The sequence below is a fragment of the Strigops habroptila genome, chromosome 1 (genome assembly GCF_004027225.2).
Source record: "Strigops habroptila isolate Jane chromosome 1, bStrHab1.2.pri, whole genome shotgun sequence".
Lineage (NCBI taxonomy): Eukaryota > Metazoa > Chordata > Aves > Psittaciformes > Psittacidae > Strigops > Strigops habroptila.
In genome coordinates this window covers 144684113-144702231 of record NC_044277.2, presented here as the reverse complement: position 1 = coordinate 144702231, position 18119 = coordinate 144684113, and the positions used below count along the sequence as shown (strand labels likewise).

The following is an 18119-nucleotide window of genomic DNA, read 5'->3' as shown; positions in this document are numbered from 1 at the left end:
TCACAAGTTCATATAACTTGTAAATTGGAGATAATTAACAGTTAACTGCTTAAGAGAACAGTAAGGTTTCCTGGTTTGTTTGTTTTCTGCTGTTTCTTGATCAGTCTGAGCCATAGGTGCAAGAGATCCATCATTACAAATCTTGTAATCAACTGAAGCAGTTATCTTAAAACCATCTTAAAACAGTCCCATGGAAGGCAATACCATTTGCTGGATCAGTGCTCAAGAAAACACGTGCATGTGGATATAAACATTATGCAGAAAGCAACAGTGATATGACGAAAAACCCTTTTAATTTTATGATAGTCATAGAACCATAGAATCGTAGAATGGTTTGGGTTGGAAAGGACCTTAAGATCATCCAGTTCCAACCCCCTGCCATGGGCAGGGACACCTCACACTAGACCATGTTGCCCAAGGCTCTGTCCAGCCTGGCCTTGAACACTGCCAGCGATGGAGCATGCACCACTTCTTTACATTCTCTCAAAGATCTTTCACATTTATAATACTAACATAATTATATGGGTATGCCTATTGCCGTAATTAACCATCTTATGGTTAATTAACCAATAACTATTGCCATCATTAACCATAAGATGGCTATGTTATACTTCTGCTGAAATTGAAATTTTTATATATAATGCATTATAAGACCAACAGATGGATAGATATCAAAATACCCACAGAAGTGCCTATTAACACTGGACCTTAATTCAGAAGGATCCTTCCATGGATACAAGAGTGACACAAAACACCCCTACCCCACAAATATGCACTACATGCTTCAGCATTTAGAGTCAACATAATGCCACTGGCCCAAGCAGGATACATTTTTAGGTCTCTATTTTGTCTCCAGAACTGTACCACAGACATGCTCTGCACATTATTAAGATACTAATGTTATTACTGAACTTAGCAGCTACCAAAACAGAGTATATATAAAACCACCTATCATATATGATTAAATATGCATATATTTACATACACAGTATGCACAAACAAGCCTTCAGAACAGTCTGTCAGCTCAAGTCAGTCTTAATATAAAAATGTGTTTTGTCTTGCCAGGAGGAATGAACATTTGATTACAGATAACCCTTTGTACAGTGTAGCTCCAACCAGCCCCAAACGAGATTTTAAGTGGATTGCTAGCCATGACTACAATCACAAACAAGTGGGTGAATTTCAAACCTCTTTAAGAAGAAAAACTGCTCAAATTGTCTTCAAATCCTGATCTATGATCTGTAAGCAGCTGGAAGCTCTTGATTAAACACATATATTGTAATTTGATGAGAAAATAAACTTTCTACTATCACTTCATGCTATGCTCAAGCAACTGGTCCAAGCCTTACTGTTAGCCAATCAAAACTTGTATGAAACCATATCTTAACATGACTGACAAGACAGAAGTTATTACACAGATTAATTCTAAGGTGAACTGTATTCTTTATTACATTCACTTTGCACACAATACCATGGTAAACATTTCTCTGCTCACAATATAGGTAACAGTGCATGTCAATGTAATTGAACACCTCTTTGCCTAGCATTTACACGGTTCCCAATACCAAGAAGAAAGCAAAACTCTCACGCAGTCAAACCAGCAAGGAAAAATAACCAAGTAAGGAACTAAAGTTCTAACAGCACTCCTACTGGGATCACTCCAACACATATTCCCAAAACCAGCACATTCCTTAGGACGTTCATCCCTTCATCAGGTTAGATTAACAAAAAGATACTCAGTTCATTCAAACTACCCTTAATCGCTTCGAGTTCAAAACTGAGTTCCTGGAATCCCTTGTATTGCATGTAAAGCCTCACTAATAGCACCTAAACAGGTCATCTGGGGGGGGGAGGTGAGTTTAGTCAACAGAAGGGTGTAAAGTGTTTCAATTCTTCATACATATTTCACCCATCAATGCTCTAAGAGCTAGGAAACAATACTGCATTATTTCCCAAATCTGGTCTCCGATTTTTAAATTGCCAGAAAAGTACTTTCTAGGGATTGGGAAGCCTCAGACCATCTAAAAAGTTCTCTGTTCTACACTAACAGCCATTTGATCACAGCACCACAAAGATAAATGATAATTTTAAAAAGCAAAGTAATGTAAAATAAAAAAGGAAATGTATATTTTGTGTATATAAAATACAAAGAAAATAAAATAGAAATTCACAGGGAAATACATGGAAACTACATCATTATGACAGCTTGTTTACAAATAAAGCAAAATACTGAATATTCAAGAGGTAGGGTAAGTAGCTTAAAAAAAATAAACCAAAAGGCTTTTGTAACACTGCAGCCCTTTGGCTAACTATGGATATGTGCATGATTAGGATGTGGATCTGCTTAGCCCTGAAGTAAACTGAACTGTACTGCAGGGAAGGTCAAAACAGAGCTTGAAAGCATTCGAGTTTCAGGTAGTGCTGGTGAGACCTGGGGAGCCACATGGTCCTCAGTTTAGTGCAGAACACACAGGTAGTGCAGAGATCAATCAACAGCTGTCTGTCCTTTCTTCACTATGAGAAGCTGCATCAAAGACACAGCCCAGCCACAAACGTGCTTACCAGGCAGGGAGACAGCCAGAAGCTTCCCGTTCTTCAAAGCTGCCTTTCCTTTTTGCCACTGTGTTTTTGTAGAGCTTGTTAAAACCAAATTCATTGTAACTGCTTTACTGAGGTGGACTGAAGCACACAAGGACAAAGAGCTATCCTCATTCCTTTCACCTTTCCGCCAATTGTTCATTTCTCATAGAAAGCTCTCAGGTACCGCATTCAGACCCGATTACTAGCAAAGACATATTTTGCAAGACAAGGCTAAACAACACACTCCCAAAATGACTCTCACCCACTAATGAAAACTTATCTAACCAACACAACACCCAGTTATGGCTTTTTTTCCCCTTACAAGTAGATGATTCATTGCTAGATAAACAGCAACCACTACATAGTGACCAATCTGGAGCCTCTCCCCTCCCCTCACTTCTCTTGACATGTAACTTTCCTTTAACTGATAAGATATTATAGTCTGCAAGGAACCTGCAGTCTGTACAAAGAGCTATTATCTTCTGAGGAGAAACTGTTAAAAAGCAACATTTTCTCATTAACACACAAAGGAACTTTATTTCTTTTTAACTAAAGGCTTTTCTTCTCCCTCCCCTTCCCCCAATGCCAATTTGCTCACTTTCATTCAGCAACATCAGGGAGAATTCAGCAGAAGTAGCAGCAGCAGCATGACTTGGCTCTGAAACAGCTAGTTTATTTTGCTTCATATTAATAGAGTTTCACAGTACTAGGGTACATTTCAAGTACTGCAGTTCTGGCAGTGGAACAGACAACTTTTAGTTCTAGCTTTTCCAAAACTCTGCTTTATAAAGCCAGTGCTGTAAGTTAAAATACAAATGGGTTCTTATTAAATTGAAAATACCTGGAGTCATCCCTTCAGCTTCTGCAACTCCTGTTGCTCCCATCCCACAAGTAAGTATGAACCAAAATGTACCAGCAGCAAAGAAGGGTGGCGAGTCTGCCTGGTACTCACATCAACACAACATGTGATACTATCAAGGGGCTCCTTCTGAAGATTACACTCAAAAACAAAGATAAAATTATCCCAAAGGACTTAGATGTGGATATATATGTAGCATAGCCATGGATTTATTGGTTTGGGGAGTATATTGGAGGGATCCCAGTAGGATTGCTTGTAGAATTTCCTCAGGTTTTTTGTTTTACGTGAAAGCTTTTTTTCCTTCATCATTTCAATACATGCAATTTTTGCTTTCTTCCTGGTATTTGGAATCGTGTATAAACACTAGCCAGAGGTGTTAAATTTCATTGGCATGTACTGTTAGCTTCTGTGTTTGAACCAAAGCTATTACACACTGGGGCAAAAGGAAAACTTGCTCAGGCTCATCCCAACCTCTCACCTGTTTACAAGCCATATGGTAAAGCTCTTGGCACCTCTGGTAGGTAAGCACACTGACACAGTTTTCGTGCATCTGAGACTTCCAGTTCCGGGCTGTGAGAGCTCAAACCCACTGCTAATTGACAAGCAGTTTTTTCTACTCCCACTCCCAAAGCCTTTCCCTTGAAAGTACTGATTCTCTCACAGTACAGTGCTTTTTACACTTAACCTGATCAAGCAGGTCTCCGGGCAGCTCCTTCACCAAGCAGGCTTCCTTCCAACAATACTATTTCTGCTAAGCTGAAAACAACTAAAACCTAAGAACTTTAGAACTAACAACCAGAAGGACAGGCAGAAGTAGTATGTTAAAGAAATACATATGTAACTACCACTCTCATAATGATAACTGTAATGCTGAACAAGTGAGGTATTTTCACTTAGCTGTTCATCTGCAAACTCTGTACCTTAGCTCAGGAAACGGCCACGTTCCTTCCACATCCAAATCTCTCACCTCCCTCTCAAAGCCGCAGAGGGATCCTAAAGTGTCTGAAGAATATGGGAGGGAAGAGGTGGGAGAAAGAGATCCATCTAGAACTAGGAAGTGGTGCAAACACCTCTAAGTCAAAACAGTGACTATGCTTCAGATGAAAAAACAATGGCATTCTCTTACTAGGAGGTGAACCATGCATGCATCAAGAAAAGAGACTGGTTTATTAACATGGAATCACAGGAGTTGAACATTAACCAGCCTAAACCAGCACAGGGGATTAAAACCCCTATCCCAGGACAACCTGCAGAAAGAAAACTATTGAGCTTTCCCAAGATTTAATTCCACCACAGGTATCCCATGGAGAAGAGGCAAGTATGCTCAATTCTACACAGTAAGGGGGAAGACTGAGGGAAAACAGTAGTAAGGAGCAGGCAGCAATGCCAGAGGCAGCTGAGTCTCTGCAGTCTGTACATCCAGGAGGACAATCTCTCTATTGTTTCATGAGTGACGAGATGAAGGACTAAGGATTAGACAGAGCATAATGCAACTGGAAAAATTAAAGAAAATAAATAGATGGCTGCTCTCGTGAATTTTTGCAAATTAATGCAGAGAAAACCTTCATGCCTCAGTGAATGAGGGTCACACACATTTGGAGGCTGAATGCCAGAGGCATCCGTCACCCACTGTGCACACATCACTCATGCTCCTCAGAGAGCCTCCACAGGCAGTGCCTTATTCTGGAACCTGCCTGAATAGCACAGTAATAAAAGCACATCATTACACAAGCCCAATTACCTACTGCAGCACCCCACTCCCCCACGAAAGCTGGGAACATTATCATACAAAGGAAGGAAATAAACCAAGGTAACATTTATACTTAGTCCAGGGGGAATTCCAGAAACACGGATTCCTAGAAACTTTAACATTAATATAAAGTTAATTTCCTTTACACAGCAAGAAAGTAAGCAGCATGTCATACGTTACTCACCTCTGCAGGAAATGCCTTGGCTATCAATTACTTGTTTGCAGATTCCACAAATTTTGGATTTCTTAAAAGACTTGGTTTTGAAGGTGTGAGACCTTGAAGCTGTTTCTTGAGGCTGGAAGCAAAGGGAATAATATCAGACCTTCCCTCAGCTTTTGAGTCATACTTTTAAGTGAAATACAGGTAATTTAAAATTAAATAGGGTAGTAGTGTGTCAGCAGTATAATAGCAGCATGTCAAAGCACTTTCACTCCCTCTCTCACCCTCACTCTTATTCAGTAACATGAGCTTTCCACTCTCAAATGTGGGAAGCAACAGTGTGAAAAAACTTGCACATCAGCACGCAGACATTTTTATATCATAATTTCAGAATTCACTCCATGACTTATCTTTTAAAAGGAAATACAGAATAATCGCTACGATATGAGCCAACAGCATTCTGACTTAATGTCTTATCTACCACAAAAGCTTGCATTAGTTCAGCTTAAACTGGATAAAATAACGAAAGTAATGCTCTGTCACAGTCACCAATTTAACTCATCTGGTGCAGAAGACAGCTTGGACTTTTCATTCAACAAATGAAAAGCATCCATGCAAGCTGACTCTGGCACAGATTGCTAACTTAAAAATCACTATTCCTTCTTCCCTGTGTAAGAGAAGTACAGTAGGTTTAAAGTAACATTATTTCGACAATGTGCTACAGTAACATCATGTTAAAATCAGGCAATAATGGAAAACTGGGGAAAGAACTGCAAAAGTCAATACTATATATGCAAAGGATATTATATGGCTTCTATAACTTAGGAAATATTTAGGTAACATAACAGAGGGGGCTACCAAAAGTATATGACAGAGTCAGTATTTCCCTCTGGTAGGATATAACAACCTGTACTTTTACGGGCAGACTTTTTGGAAATAATCAGTTACCTATACAAAAACAAAAATATCTTTGGCCAGACCATAAAATCCACAAATGACTCTTCACATTCCTCATTTTCAGTTCACATTTGCACCTCACTGTCCTTAAATTCAGCCCTGCAGCAGGCCCACTTTTGACACTTCAACACCTGCACTGAGCTTTGGCAGCACAAGCGCCCAGAAGCAAAAGGTGTCCCTTTGCATGCAGTCAGGCCGGCCCACCACAGCACCAAGCTTCCATCCATACACTGGATGAGAAACCTTCCCAGCATGGTGCAAAACACACATCTACTGCAATAAAGCAACATGGGACGTATTTGTGGCTTTGAGCAATTCAACACGTGGCTCAAGGCAAAATGTGACTGTCTCCAAAAGCATCTACAACACAGCTACTCAGCAAGCACAAGAACAGCCATACAAATCAGTGCCTCCTTCACGTACTGCCTCCAGATGGGCCTACCCAAAACTCCAGAGGAGCCCAAAGGAACACAAAGGGCAGCAAGTGACCACCCTGAGCAGGCCTGGGTGCACCAGTGGGGATGCAGTCAGCCCAATCTTAAGAATAGCTTCAGGAAACATTGTTGGTCTCACCCACAGAGTAAAGCTGACATAATTAACATGCTTCCATAAACAGCACGGTAGCAATTACTGATACTGAAGGAATAAAAGCCAGGCTGGACTCTCAGGAAAACCATTCCAGCAGTGAAGTGTATTGATCGCCAGAAATTAGTGAGAGAAATAGTAGAACAGCTCATGTCCTTGAAAGGCTGAAGCAAGGGATGAAACACTTGAGAAATAAATCTGAATTGTAATTAAAATGCTTCATTAGACACTCTGATTACTCTCTAAAGAAGCTGAAGTCACAAATTCCCCTGCATCCCCCACTGCTGACATATGCATCATGTTACTTCAGGTTAAACAGAAATATGTGGAGACCTCAGAGCAGCCTTCCAATATCTTAAGGGGGCTACAAGGATGCTGGAGAGGGACTCTTCATCAGGGACTGTAGCGACAGGACAAGGGGTGATGGTTTCAAACTGAAACAGGGGAAGTTCAGGTTGGATCTAAGGCAGAAGCTCTTGCCTGTGAGGGTGCTGAGGTGCTGGCACAGAGTGCCCAGAGAAGCTGTGGCTGCCCCATCCCTGGCAGTGTTCAGGGCCAGGTTGGACACAGGGGCTTGGAGCAACCTGCTCTAGTGGAAGATGTCCCTGCCCATGGCAGGGGGTTGGAACTGGATGATCTTAAGGTCTCTTCCAACCCAAACCAGTCTGTGATTCTATGTTACCAGAATTATGATTCGTATTAAAAGTAAGCCATAAAGGAAAAGAACAGCTGAACTCCAGCATTATGTAGGAACGCACTTGATGGCAAACAGATCAGATCTACTATTACTGACAAATCTCTGAAATGATTGCGGTTTTTATGTTTGAAAATATGGGAGATGTTTTTGGAGAGACAGAGGTCTAGGAGGAAGGAAAAGTGTCACTACATCCAGGTAACTCCACTACTCTTATGCAAGGAGGTTCTACACCATAATGGGTTCAGGCATCGTGCCCAAAAAGCTGAGAGTCCCTCATCTCCACAGCCTTTTGCTGCAGTTTCCCTGCTTTGTAGATACATAGACAAAACCAGAATTGTCATTTTAGATTCATCCACTCTTTTTCCCTGCAGAGTTCTACTTTGGGCTGAAGTTTACAGGACATGCCTGTGAGTCTCTCTGAAAAGGGCAGTTTTGAAGAAATTTGTGGATAAACTTCACCAAGAGATTAAAGAAGAAAAGGAAAGCAACCATGGCAGGCAGCAAGCGGTGCTACTTGCATGAGGCTCAAGCCTGCACTCTAAACTCATGCAATTGTTACAAGCAAATGAAGCTGGAAAACAGTGCAGAACCACAGGTTACAGACTGAGCTTTTGCCCGAGGAAGAGGCTGTAATTACATCTGGTCTCAATTGCCAGCATTATGAAACTCTTCTTTGTTTACCACACAAGGAAATATTTTTGGCCATGTTCTGTTCTTTATGGCACACAGAAATCTAATGAAGCTGAAAGTTTATCCCAGACTTACATCAATGTAACACCGCAGACTGGGTAAAGATTCATAGAGGCATCTTCAGCTATGATGAATTTCCAACACTCCTTATCACTGAGCATTTTCATTATGCAGCTACATGCTGATCATCGTCAGATAAAAAACTCCCAGCAACTGTGTCAAAGTCTTTTGAGACACGTAATATTTGGAGAAGGGAAAAGCAGTTTACACAAAAAACACTCTCCAGATTTAAATTCAGCCAATACAGATTAAAGCACTCAAGATACACAACTTGTTTTTTCACAGTACTGATCCAGCATTTCCTCCTTGGCAGAGACTTACACTGGATCTTTACACCTACGGAAGTGGCAAACACAACATTATTCCCAAGTACCACGCTACATCATAACAGTTAAATATTCAATGAAAAACAGAACCAACTAACATTTGTTTATTGCAAGTTCATGTTTCCAACATGTAAACTGCAATTGTAGTAACAGTTCATTCTTTTAAAGGATAGTCACAGGGCTTTGATCTTTTGTCAAAGAATCAGTTCCCTCCAAAGTCATCCAGAGAGTGACTAAATTATGAGGAAACAAAAGTCTCAACAAAAAATAGACTTTTAAAATGCAATTGTTAATTCCAAGCATTATTCTATGCAGAGGGAAAAAATGTCAAAAACTGTTTGCACATTATCTCCAAAACTTGCAACAATCCATGTCACACATTCCAGCTAAGAGAAAATTATAAACATACATGCAAAGCCCCATAAACTTTCCCCATGTCAGACTCTACTCCTGCTGAATTTTACACAGCCATAAAACTTCTCTTAGCCCAGCAACAGAATCACATAAAGCAAAGATATGTTTTGTTCACTTCCCGTCCCTGGGCATGCAAATATGATCCCTTTTTCCCTATCCTCTCTCTAAATAACTTACCAACCAATACTGCAATTTCCCAGGACTCTCCTTGTGCATTCTTCTACTCTCCCAAGGTAGCTTTAAATCCACTGGCTGACATAATGCTTATGAGTATTATTTTAAATACTTGGAGGGAGGGGGTAGAAGCGTATTAGCAGAATGGGTATTTCACCACCATTTATGGCTAGGTGAATGCCCACAGGGGATGTCCAAAAGAAAGTTCAAATAAAGGGTGACTGAAAGCAGAATTCATGAAAAAGCTGAGCCCCAGTTAAAAACCCTTTGGAAAAGCAAGGCATGTATCTACTGCCGTAAGATTGCTCCAAAAATAGGTCACATGACTAAGGAAAAAACAGTACATCTAGCTGAGGGGAATGCCTCCTTTCAGCCCTTTCTGTTAAGGTTACTCATGACAATTTCTGAGACTTCTCTACTTCCTCTCCTCCCATCTCTTATAGGAAGTCTGCCCAGCAAAAGTCCCATGATTTCTGCACAGTTACTTAGAGCTCCCATAGAGAAATCAAAGAATAAAATCCCATCAGGTTACCTGTAGGTCCCTGTAACTGACATTCCTGAAGAGAACACTGATGAGACAGGACTGTCCAGAATACAACAGTTGGTATTAATCATAATACAAAGTAATTTAGAACTTTTCCCTTCCTGTAGTAAACAGCATTTTTAACATTTCTGGTCCTGAACCAGTATTCCATGTTTGCTGGAGATTTAACTCCTGGAAAAATATTTAAGAAAGCTTACCATGCATACAGGCCAAGTAATAGGATATTCACAGACTGGTTTGGGTTGGAAAGAACCTTAAAGCTCACCCAGTTCTAACCCCCTGCCACGGGCAGGGACACCTTCCACTAGAGCAGGTTGCTCCAAGCCCCTGTGTCCAACCTGGCCTTGAACACTGCCACGGATGGGGCAGCCACAGCTTCTCTGGGCACCCTGTGCCAGTGCCTCAGCACCCTCACAGGGAAGAGCTTCTTCCCAAGATCACATTTAAATCTCCCCTCTGTCAGGTTAAAGCCATTCCCCCTCATCCTGTTCCTACAGGCCCTTGTAAAAAGTCATAATCACAGAATCAACTAGGTTGGAAAAGACCTTTAAGATCAAGTCCATCCAGTACCCCAGGACTGCCAAGTCCACCATCAAACCATGTCACTAAGGGCAAACAGATCTTCCCTCAAGATCTCCCCTCATGATCTCCAGTCACAGCGACCCCCTCATTCCCCCACAGTGGCCCACGCTTTTTATGTTGTTGCCACCCCCACCCCTCATGGCCACCCCTAAGATCTCTCTTCACGGTCACCCCTCATGCCCCGTGGCTGCCCCTTCTCTCTCCTGAAGATCTCCCCTCATGATCTCCCTGCATGGCTGCCCCTCCTCTCCCCTCATATCCTCCCTTCCCCTCCCCTCATGGCTGCCCCGCACTCCTCATGACCATCCCTCCTCTCCCCTCACAATATCCCTTCACCCCTCATGGCCACCTCTCCTCTCCCTTCATGATCTCACCTAACTCCTCACGGCTGCCCCTCATCTTCCCTCTTGATCCCCCCTCATGGCCACCCCCCATCTTCTCTCATGATCCCCCCTCATGGCCACCCCTCATCTTCCCTCATGATCTCCCCCCATGGCCGCGCCTTCTCTACCCTCATGGCCACCCCTCATCTTCCCTCATGATCCCCCCTCATGGCCACCCCTCATCTTCCCTCATGATCCCCCCTCACGACTGCTGCTCCTCTCCCCTCATGGCCGCCCCTCATCTTCCCTCACGATCTCCCCTCATGGCCACGCCTTCTCTCCCCTCGTTATCTCCTCTCATCCATCATGGCTGCCCCTCTCCAGGTTTCCTGTAGCCCCTTTACGCACTGGAGCGGCTCTAAGGTCTCCCCTTAAGGAGCCTTCTCTTCTCCAATACAAGCCCAGCTCTCTCAGTATTACCCATCTACTCTCTAAAATGCCTTGACCACAACTTTTTGGTAACTGTAGTAAGTAATCATGTTAAAGGTCTTGCTCACACCAGGACAAGATAGATATACAGTGAAGAACTTTCCAGAAATAGCAAACATCATAACATACAGTTTCTCTGCAGCTCTTCCCTATGAGAATAATTTCTTGGTAAACATACCATTGCTTCAAAAGCAGCACAGTATTTTAGCCAAATGACGTTAACTTAGTATATCACAAATTTTAAGTACATACCCAACTACCACCAGTGAATATACACATTTTGCAGAGCCCATGCTACATGACAAGAATATGGGATGGTGGCCAAAAACTCTGAAACACCAAAGCATTTTTTACACAGACTGAAATAAGGCATTTCTGGCTGTTTCCCCACATTCAGAGATTATTTCTACAGTGACAGCCATAGCACATATATACATTTACACACACACACACACTAAAGTGTACACAAATAGCCAATTATACTCCTATCACTACCATTTAATACTACCAAATAACTTCAGAAGGATTCAAAGACAAGAAAGTATTTACACACCCCATTTACTGCCCATTCATCCAAGTCATTTCACAGCAAGACAGTCAAAGCAACCCAAGCAAGAGAAGAGAGACCTGACTTAGGATCATGCAGCCTGAGCCGGCGATATCCCTCCCAGTGGAGTCTGCTCCTGACTTGTGACTCAAGTGAAACCACATGGAGATGGTGGTGGCGAAAAAATGTCTCATTGAGCCAGCTGAGAAAAGTTCACGTCAAGAAGAAAAAAACCCTATGGTTTTGTAGTACAAAATGCCTGGATATAAAGGGGCAAAGAATAATAGAAAATGACAGAAAAAGAGTACTCCTCATCCCCCTTTAAAATATTTGGTGCTATAAGTTTAAGCAGCAGGAGTCTTTGTAGTTTCTCAGACGAAAGAAATAAGGAGTCTCTGCTGTTTTAGTAAGACACTCTGCCCAAATACCAGGGTTTCAAACTAAACATTTTTCCAAAACAAAACTAAAAAAGTTTTATCCAAATGACTCTGCAGGACTTAAGTAAATTTAAAGAAAGAGGTCAGAGACGTGCAGCAACTTCACTGCTCTCTAACAAGAAACAGGACCTAGGCCTAATGGATTATTCTTTCATGCCACAAACACACTGTCATTTGTGGACAGTTCACCTTGGAGGAGGTTCTTCATCTGGACCATCAGTTGCATGTGCTCTTCTCAAAGTTTTAAATTCTTGAGACAAAGCCACAGCATGTAGAGGTAATATAAGAGAGTAAAGTGTTTGGAAATGACCAATTATCAGATAAATCTCTCTCCCTACTTTAAAGTTTGAGGTTGATCACCTCCAGCTTTAAACAACATACAGGAACTTTTTCATATTTGCTGTTTCAAGTCCTTCCCCTGATGATCTGGCTGAGATTTCAGCCCAGAAAACAATAGGTCCAGGTCTGCCTAGAGGTGGCTGACACCCACTGAAGAATAACAGCACCCAAGGGGGTTTGAAACCCAAGATACCAGCACACCTGCTGGAGAAAGGCAAGAAGGATGCCGTTCTCCTACCAAATCCTCACTGCTCTCCTTCATCCAAATACCCCTAGGAACCAGCATCCTCCCAGCAGGAACAGGGGAGCCTGTGGTCACTCCTCGCTCATAATGTAAAATAGCAGCAGCTCTCACATGTTTCCGTTTCATCAGTTCTTTATGGTTTTGTTTCAACACCTTCTTTTCTCCACTGCATTAATCTGTAATGGTGGAAAAACCAATTAGGAGACAGATGGAAAATCCATTAAGACAAGTTACTAAAGACACTGGAAAACTTGTCTTTTCCATGCTCATCTCATTGGCAAACAGACACTTTGTTCTGTGTGGGAAAAAAACTGTACAAAGGAAACGCCTGAAAGCAGCAAGAGGACTATGTGATCATGAAAGCTCAGTGTTTGTCAGTGGCTTTTTGTTTTCCTTCTTTTTTTGTTACATGAACCGGCCTTGACATCTCCGAGACTACAACACTGCTTTGAGTACACAAAGACTGGAACTCCCACATATTCAGAGCTAGACACCTGAAGACTAGAATCTACGTACTGAAATAGCAGGGGAAAAAAGTCTATTTCTGAATATACCTGGTTTATCTTCGGTTCACAGAAAAGAAAATGTTGAAGGGCATAACAGAAGTAAAAATTCAGAGAAATCAGGTGTCTCCCCTTGAAATGCTGACAGGTTTATTGTTTTTTTAATCATCTTCACCAAGATTCTCTCATCAGGAAATTATGCAGATGAATTCTTGTAGGTACACAGAAACAATAAGCAAAGTACATGCTTCCATGAATATTTCCTCCGTCTCAACAGTCCCTAACAAACCTGTTCACAAAAGCAGCAAATGCACGAAGAACTGCCGCAATGTACAACCTAACCCTCCTATGACATGCTGTAGTTACTTACATGACCAAATACCAAAGAGCTATGTCTTGTAGTAAACAATTTCTGCTGTGATAAGAACAAACTAGATACTTAAAACATACCCCAAACACACCACACAACCAGGAAGGTTACCAAGAGTCTACAAAGTGGGTCAAAAAAAGAGAGCAGAATCATGGAATGGTTTGGATTAGAAGGGACCTTACGATCATCCAGTTCCAACCCTCTGCCATGGGCAGGGATGCCTCACACTAGAGCAGGTTGCTCCAAGCCCCTGTGTCCAACCTGGCCTTGAACACTGCCAGGGATGGGGCAGCCACAGCTTCTCAGGGCACCCTGTGCCAGCGCCTCAGCACCCTCACAGGGAAGAGCTTCTTCCCAAGATCACATTTAAATCTCCCCTCTGTCAGGTTAAAGCCATTCCCCTTGTCCTGTCATTACATGCCCTTATAAGAAGTCTCCCTCCAGATTTCCTATAGCCCCCATTCAGCTCTTCCTGGAGCCTTCTCTTCTCCAGGCTGAACAAGCCCAGCTCTACTCAGCCTGTCTTCACAGAAGAGGTGCTCCAGCCCTCAGACCATCTTCGTGGCCTCCTCTGAAGGAGGAAGAGGAGAAGAGCGCAGACCCAGGCTAGAACAAGGACAGACAACTGTAGCTGTGTGCCAGAACACTGCCCAGGAAAAACAGCTGAGAAGGTTGAAGATGCATGTCAGTAAGCCAGTCACTGAGAAATGGAAGATACATTATTAACAATAATGCAGTGAATAAATTTAGCAATTTCATACTGGCTAATTTTGGCTACACAGCTCTTACTCTCACGATCTTGCTTGAGGCAAGTGGGCTACATTAATAGAGACTCAATTTGGCACTTTAAATTCATTCAAGTACTGTTGTCAGCACTGTCACCTTTCACATGGACATCTTTCCCCTACCCTCATCCTCCACAGAAAGTCAGCATCCCAGCTAGAAGTACCCAGTGGTAAGCAAGGTAATAGCTGCACACTTCATACACATGTGCATTCAGCAGCTGCTGTACTAAGGAAGCATACACACTGAAAGGGTCTATGTGTCAGGGAAATATCAGTCATCTGTCAGGATCTGCCTTCTGTAACATCACTATGTTAACTCTTCAAGATGTAGAAAACAACATGCTTTCCAAGACTGCATGAAAATCTCATTAAAGGTGATTCAGCAGGACGGAAAAATGGCAACTTCAGTTCTCTCCTCTCCCCACACACACCCTTATTCAACTACTTTATTTCGATCCAGGCTATCAGTGGCTCTTGGGACCTACTGACACAGACAGTCACCATACTTTGAGAGGCTAGGGTTACATTAAGCAGAGAACAGAGTGCAGACCAGCATGTGTGGCCAGAACACCTTCACTCAACACCTATGCTCCCCAATGCAAAGGGCATCCTTCCATTTATTCCCCTAGGCCAGAAGTAATGGTACTTCAAACACTGCTGCTTCAGTACATGAACATGCAGTCCCCCACAGGTTACCATCTGGCACTAATGCTAGTAACTCCTAGAGAAAGCAGTACTCTGTGCAAGTATTCCCTCATTTTATAAAGTTATCTTACATCATATGGTGAAGACTGTTCCAATCAGTAACCTAAAGCAGTATCTTTTATACAACAACTTAAAATAGGCACATTTTCTGCACTTCGTTAAACCTGAGGGCCCAAAGTTTCTGGCTTACAAAATTTTGTATTCAGTAATTTAAGAAGTGGGGCAGAACCCAGTCAAGAACACGAAGATCTTCATTGTGTACTTTTGGGTAAAACTTCATTTCTTTCATAACATCTAGTTTCACTTTTTGTTGCTATTTTAGTTAAGCTTTGCCTTTTTTTCCATCAAGTTACAATCAACTATTTTCAGGAAACAGAAACAAAACTAATATTACACAGGCTTCTACAAAAAATAATGTATAGGATAATGTAAATGCTACTCCAAAACTCAGAAACATTTACCCAACGGTCCCGCTCCAGGATGTAATTTCATTACTTCCATCAGACAGCAGACAACTTGTGCTTAGGCATTTGGTTTGTATTCTTCATGTTCCTCTGTGGTCTTGTCATACAGGTCAATGGGAATATAATCTGATGAAAAACACTCTACTTGCAACTGTAGATTTTGCATCCCTTCTGTTGATTTTCCTCTGCTCTTACAAGATGAGTTGTACTGACCACTCCGAACACACCTCTCAGTGTTTACCATGTGATAACAACATATTAAATCAGAAAGTCTCAATCATATCCCTTTATTGCAAGTAACCACAAGTGCTACTGTAGAGTCTGCGCTCACCTAACAGGCAAGTCAGGAAACTTAGAGAGAGCAAAGGCTAGTGCTAGATAGGTTTGTATTTTTTACTGAGGAACATGAGACACACACACAAAACTACCACACAAAGAAAACCACACCACACAAGAAACAGTGTCAAAACTTCCTGGTTAAAATTAGCATTCATACCAAACCACCACTTTCATGATGCTCAACTGTTTAAAAGGAGGAATCAAGGTAAGCCTGATGGCAACAGATATATGTCTCACTGGCAAACAGCAAAATGAGGCTCCTATTCTGACCCTCGCACTGCTTCCAGCTCCTTCCCTCTTTGGTACCCGAATCAGTACTATGGAAAACAGGCTGCCCAGCTCTGTCAGACATGCCTAACACAAGACGCAGACTCACTTTGCCATACACAAAGAGAAAGCCCTTGCCATGATAGATTTAAGTATTGCCTTTATTTGAGAGAAGATCTCACAGTAAATGTGTTAAATTATATAATGTTAAGTTCACATTCTGATGTTTGGCTTGCACCAATAAGAATAATTCAACAGCAAAGCATCCCATGCTGCAGTAAAAGAATGCTTCTTTAGTAAGCTAATCATCGGAATTATACCCACTTCTGCTGAACCACAGATTTTATACCTAAAAAACCCTGAATTAAGTTCCCTTTACCTCCACCTTGTTATTGCAACCACTTTCAAAGTCACTTCAGTTACAACACAGAGACAGGGTAACGCCCTTGCCTCCCTGTCTGAATGGTCTCCACCTTCCCAATTAGCTATTCCCATTCTAAAGTTAACCTCCAGCAGGAACACAGGAAAACACCCATCTTGACAAATGCCATCAATTCTGGTCACTGATTAGTGTAGTCTGCTACTAACTGGGAGCCCTGCGTGCTCCCACGCATGCAGGAGATCTGTTGCTACTGGACTGAGGATTGGAACTTCAATTCCTCTGCTCTGCCATGTGAATGAACCAGGATAATGTAAAATGGCTTAAGCACAAGGATCACATTCAGCTTCAAGATCCAAAGCTCTTGTGGAAATGGAAATCAAACACAATAAGCATTTATAAAGTTGTTATTATACAGTGCCTGCTCTGTAGCTGATTAACTTGCTCACTCACTCAAGGACAAATAGTTAAACTATTATGTTGGGAAAAACAATTACATGGAACATAACTGTTCCTTAACTCACCTTCTCTTTCCTTGTAGCTCAAAGTAACTATGCACTTTAAATTTCCAAATAACTACCCCAGTTTTTTCCCTGGCACTAGAATTAGGATCTCTTATCACAGTGAATAAAGAAAAACTCCATAAAACATATGTTGGACTTGACCTTCATGACCCTTTTTAAAGGCCCAAAGAATCCATTCAAAACCCTAAGTTCTTCCTTTTAACAACCAGGAAGCTCTGTAAGCCCTTTAACCATCTTACCAAATACTCTCAGATCTCATCAGGGTTCTTCAGTTTCCATTCCTCTGTTCCACCAAGGTTACTTTCATATTAGCACACTGCAGAAGTACTCTGTTCTCTCCCCCTTCTCTTGGGCAACAACAAATTTCCTCTAAAGCCTTCGTAATGTTTACTCTATTGTAGCTTAGATTTCTTCTTTTGCACTTTTAGAGGATTTAATTCATTATTACAAGAGTTACTGCTCCCTCTGCCCCTCAGAATAAAAGAAAACATTCCTAGAACAGATTATTCAAATAAAGCAAATTTCTAGATCACAGCAATTCACAAAAGTAACAGTTCCATGCTACTCTTGCCAAAACCTGAAATAATTTCACAAGAATATACAACAAAATACAAGTAAGTCTAGAGAACGCTCATTTCAAAGGCTCATCCTGGTTCTGACATCAGACTGTTCCAGTATGTTCTTCATTACTACAGAGTACATCATGTAGTACACCCATATTGCTACCCAAATCAAATCAAACTTCTGAACTATCTTCACCGCCTGGACATGTTCATTGGCAGATGTGTTGACAAGGCAGATCTGTTGGCTGGTATTTTCATAAATGATGTAACAAGAAAAGACAAATACTGTTTTTCAAGACTCGAGGTTTATCTCTGAACACCTATTAATGAAGAAGACATAACCTTTCAAAAGGAAGCTAACAAGTCTTAGTGTAACCAGAAGTATTAGTCAGCAGTTAGTCATCACTCAACAGATTTCACTCAAATATGCCAGGATGGTCAGAGGTTTTATTCTTTCAGGATC

At 41.7% G+C, this 18119-nt stretch overlaps 1 protein-coding gene across 5 annotated transcripts in view; it reads right to left on the bottom strand.

Moving 5' to 3' along the window:
• The window catches only part of TNS3 (tensin 3), a 198625-nt gene that overhangs the window by 128486 nt on the left and 52020 nt on the right, over window positions 1-18119 (bottom strand). For all 5 annotated transcript variants that reach the window (XM_030487554.1, XM_030487525.1, XM_030487545.1 and 2 more), the window contains one exon: window positions 5374-5485. Coding sequence is in view for 1 of the 5 variants with exons in the window: in XM_030487525.1 (XP_030343385.1) it covers window positions 5374-5485 (112 nt within the window). In the remaining 4 variants the exon portion in view is untranslated. The remainder of the gene's footprint in view (window positions 1-5373; window positions 5486-18119) is intronic.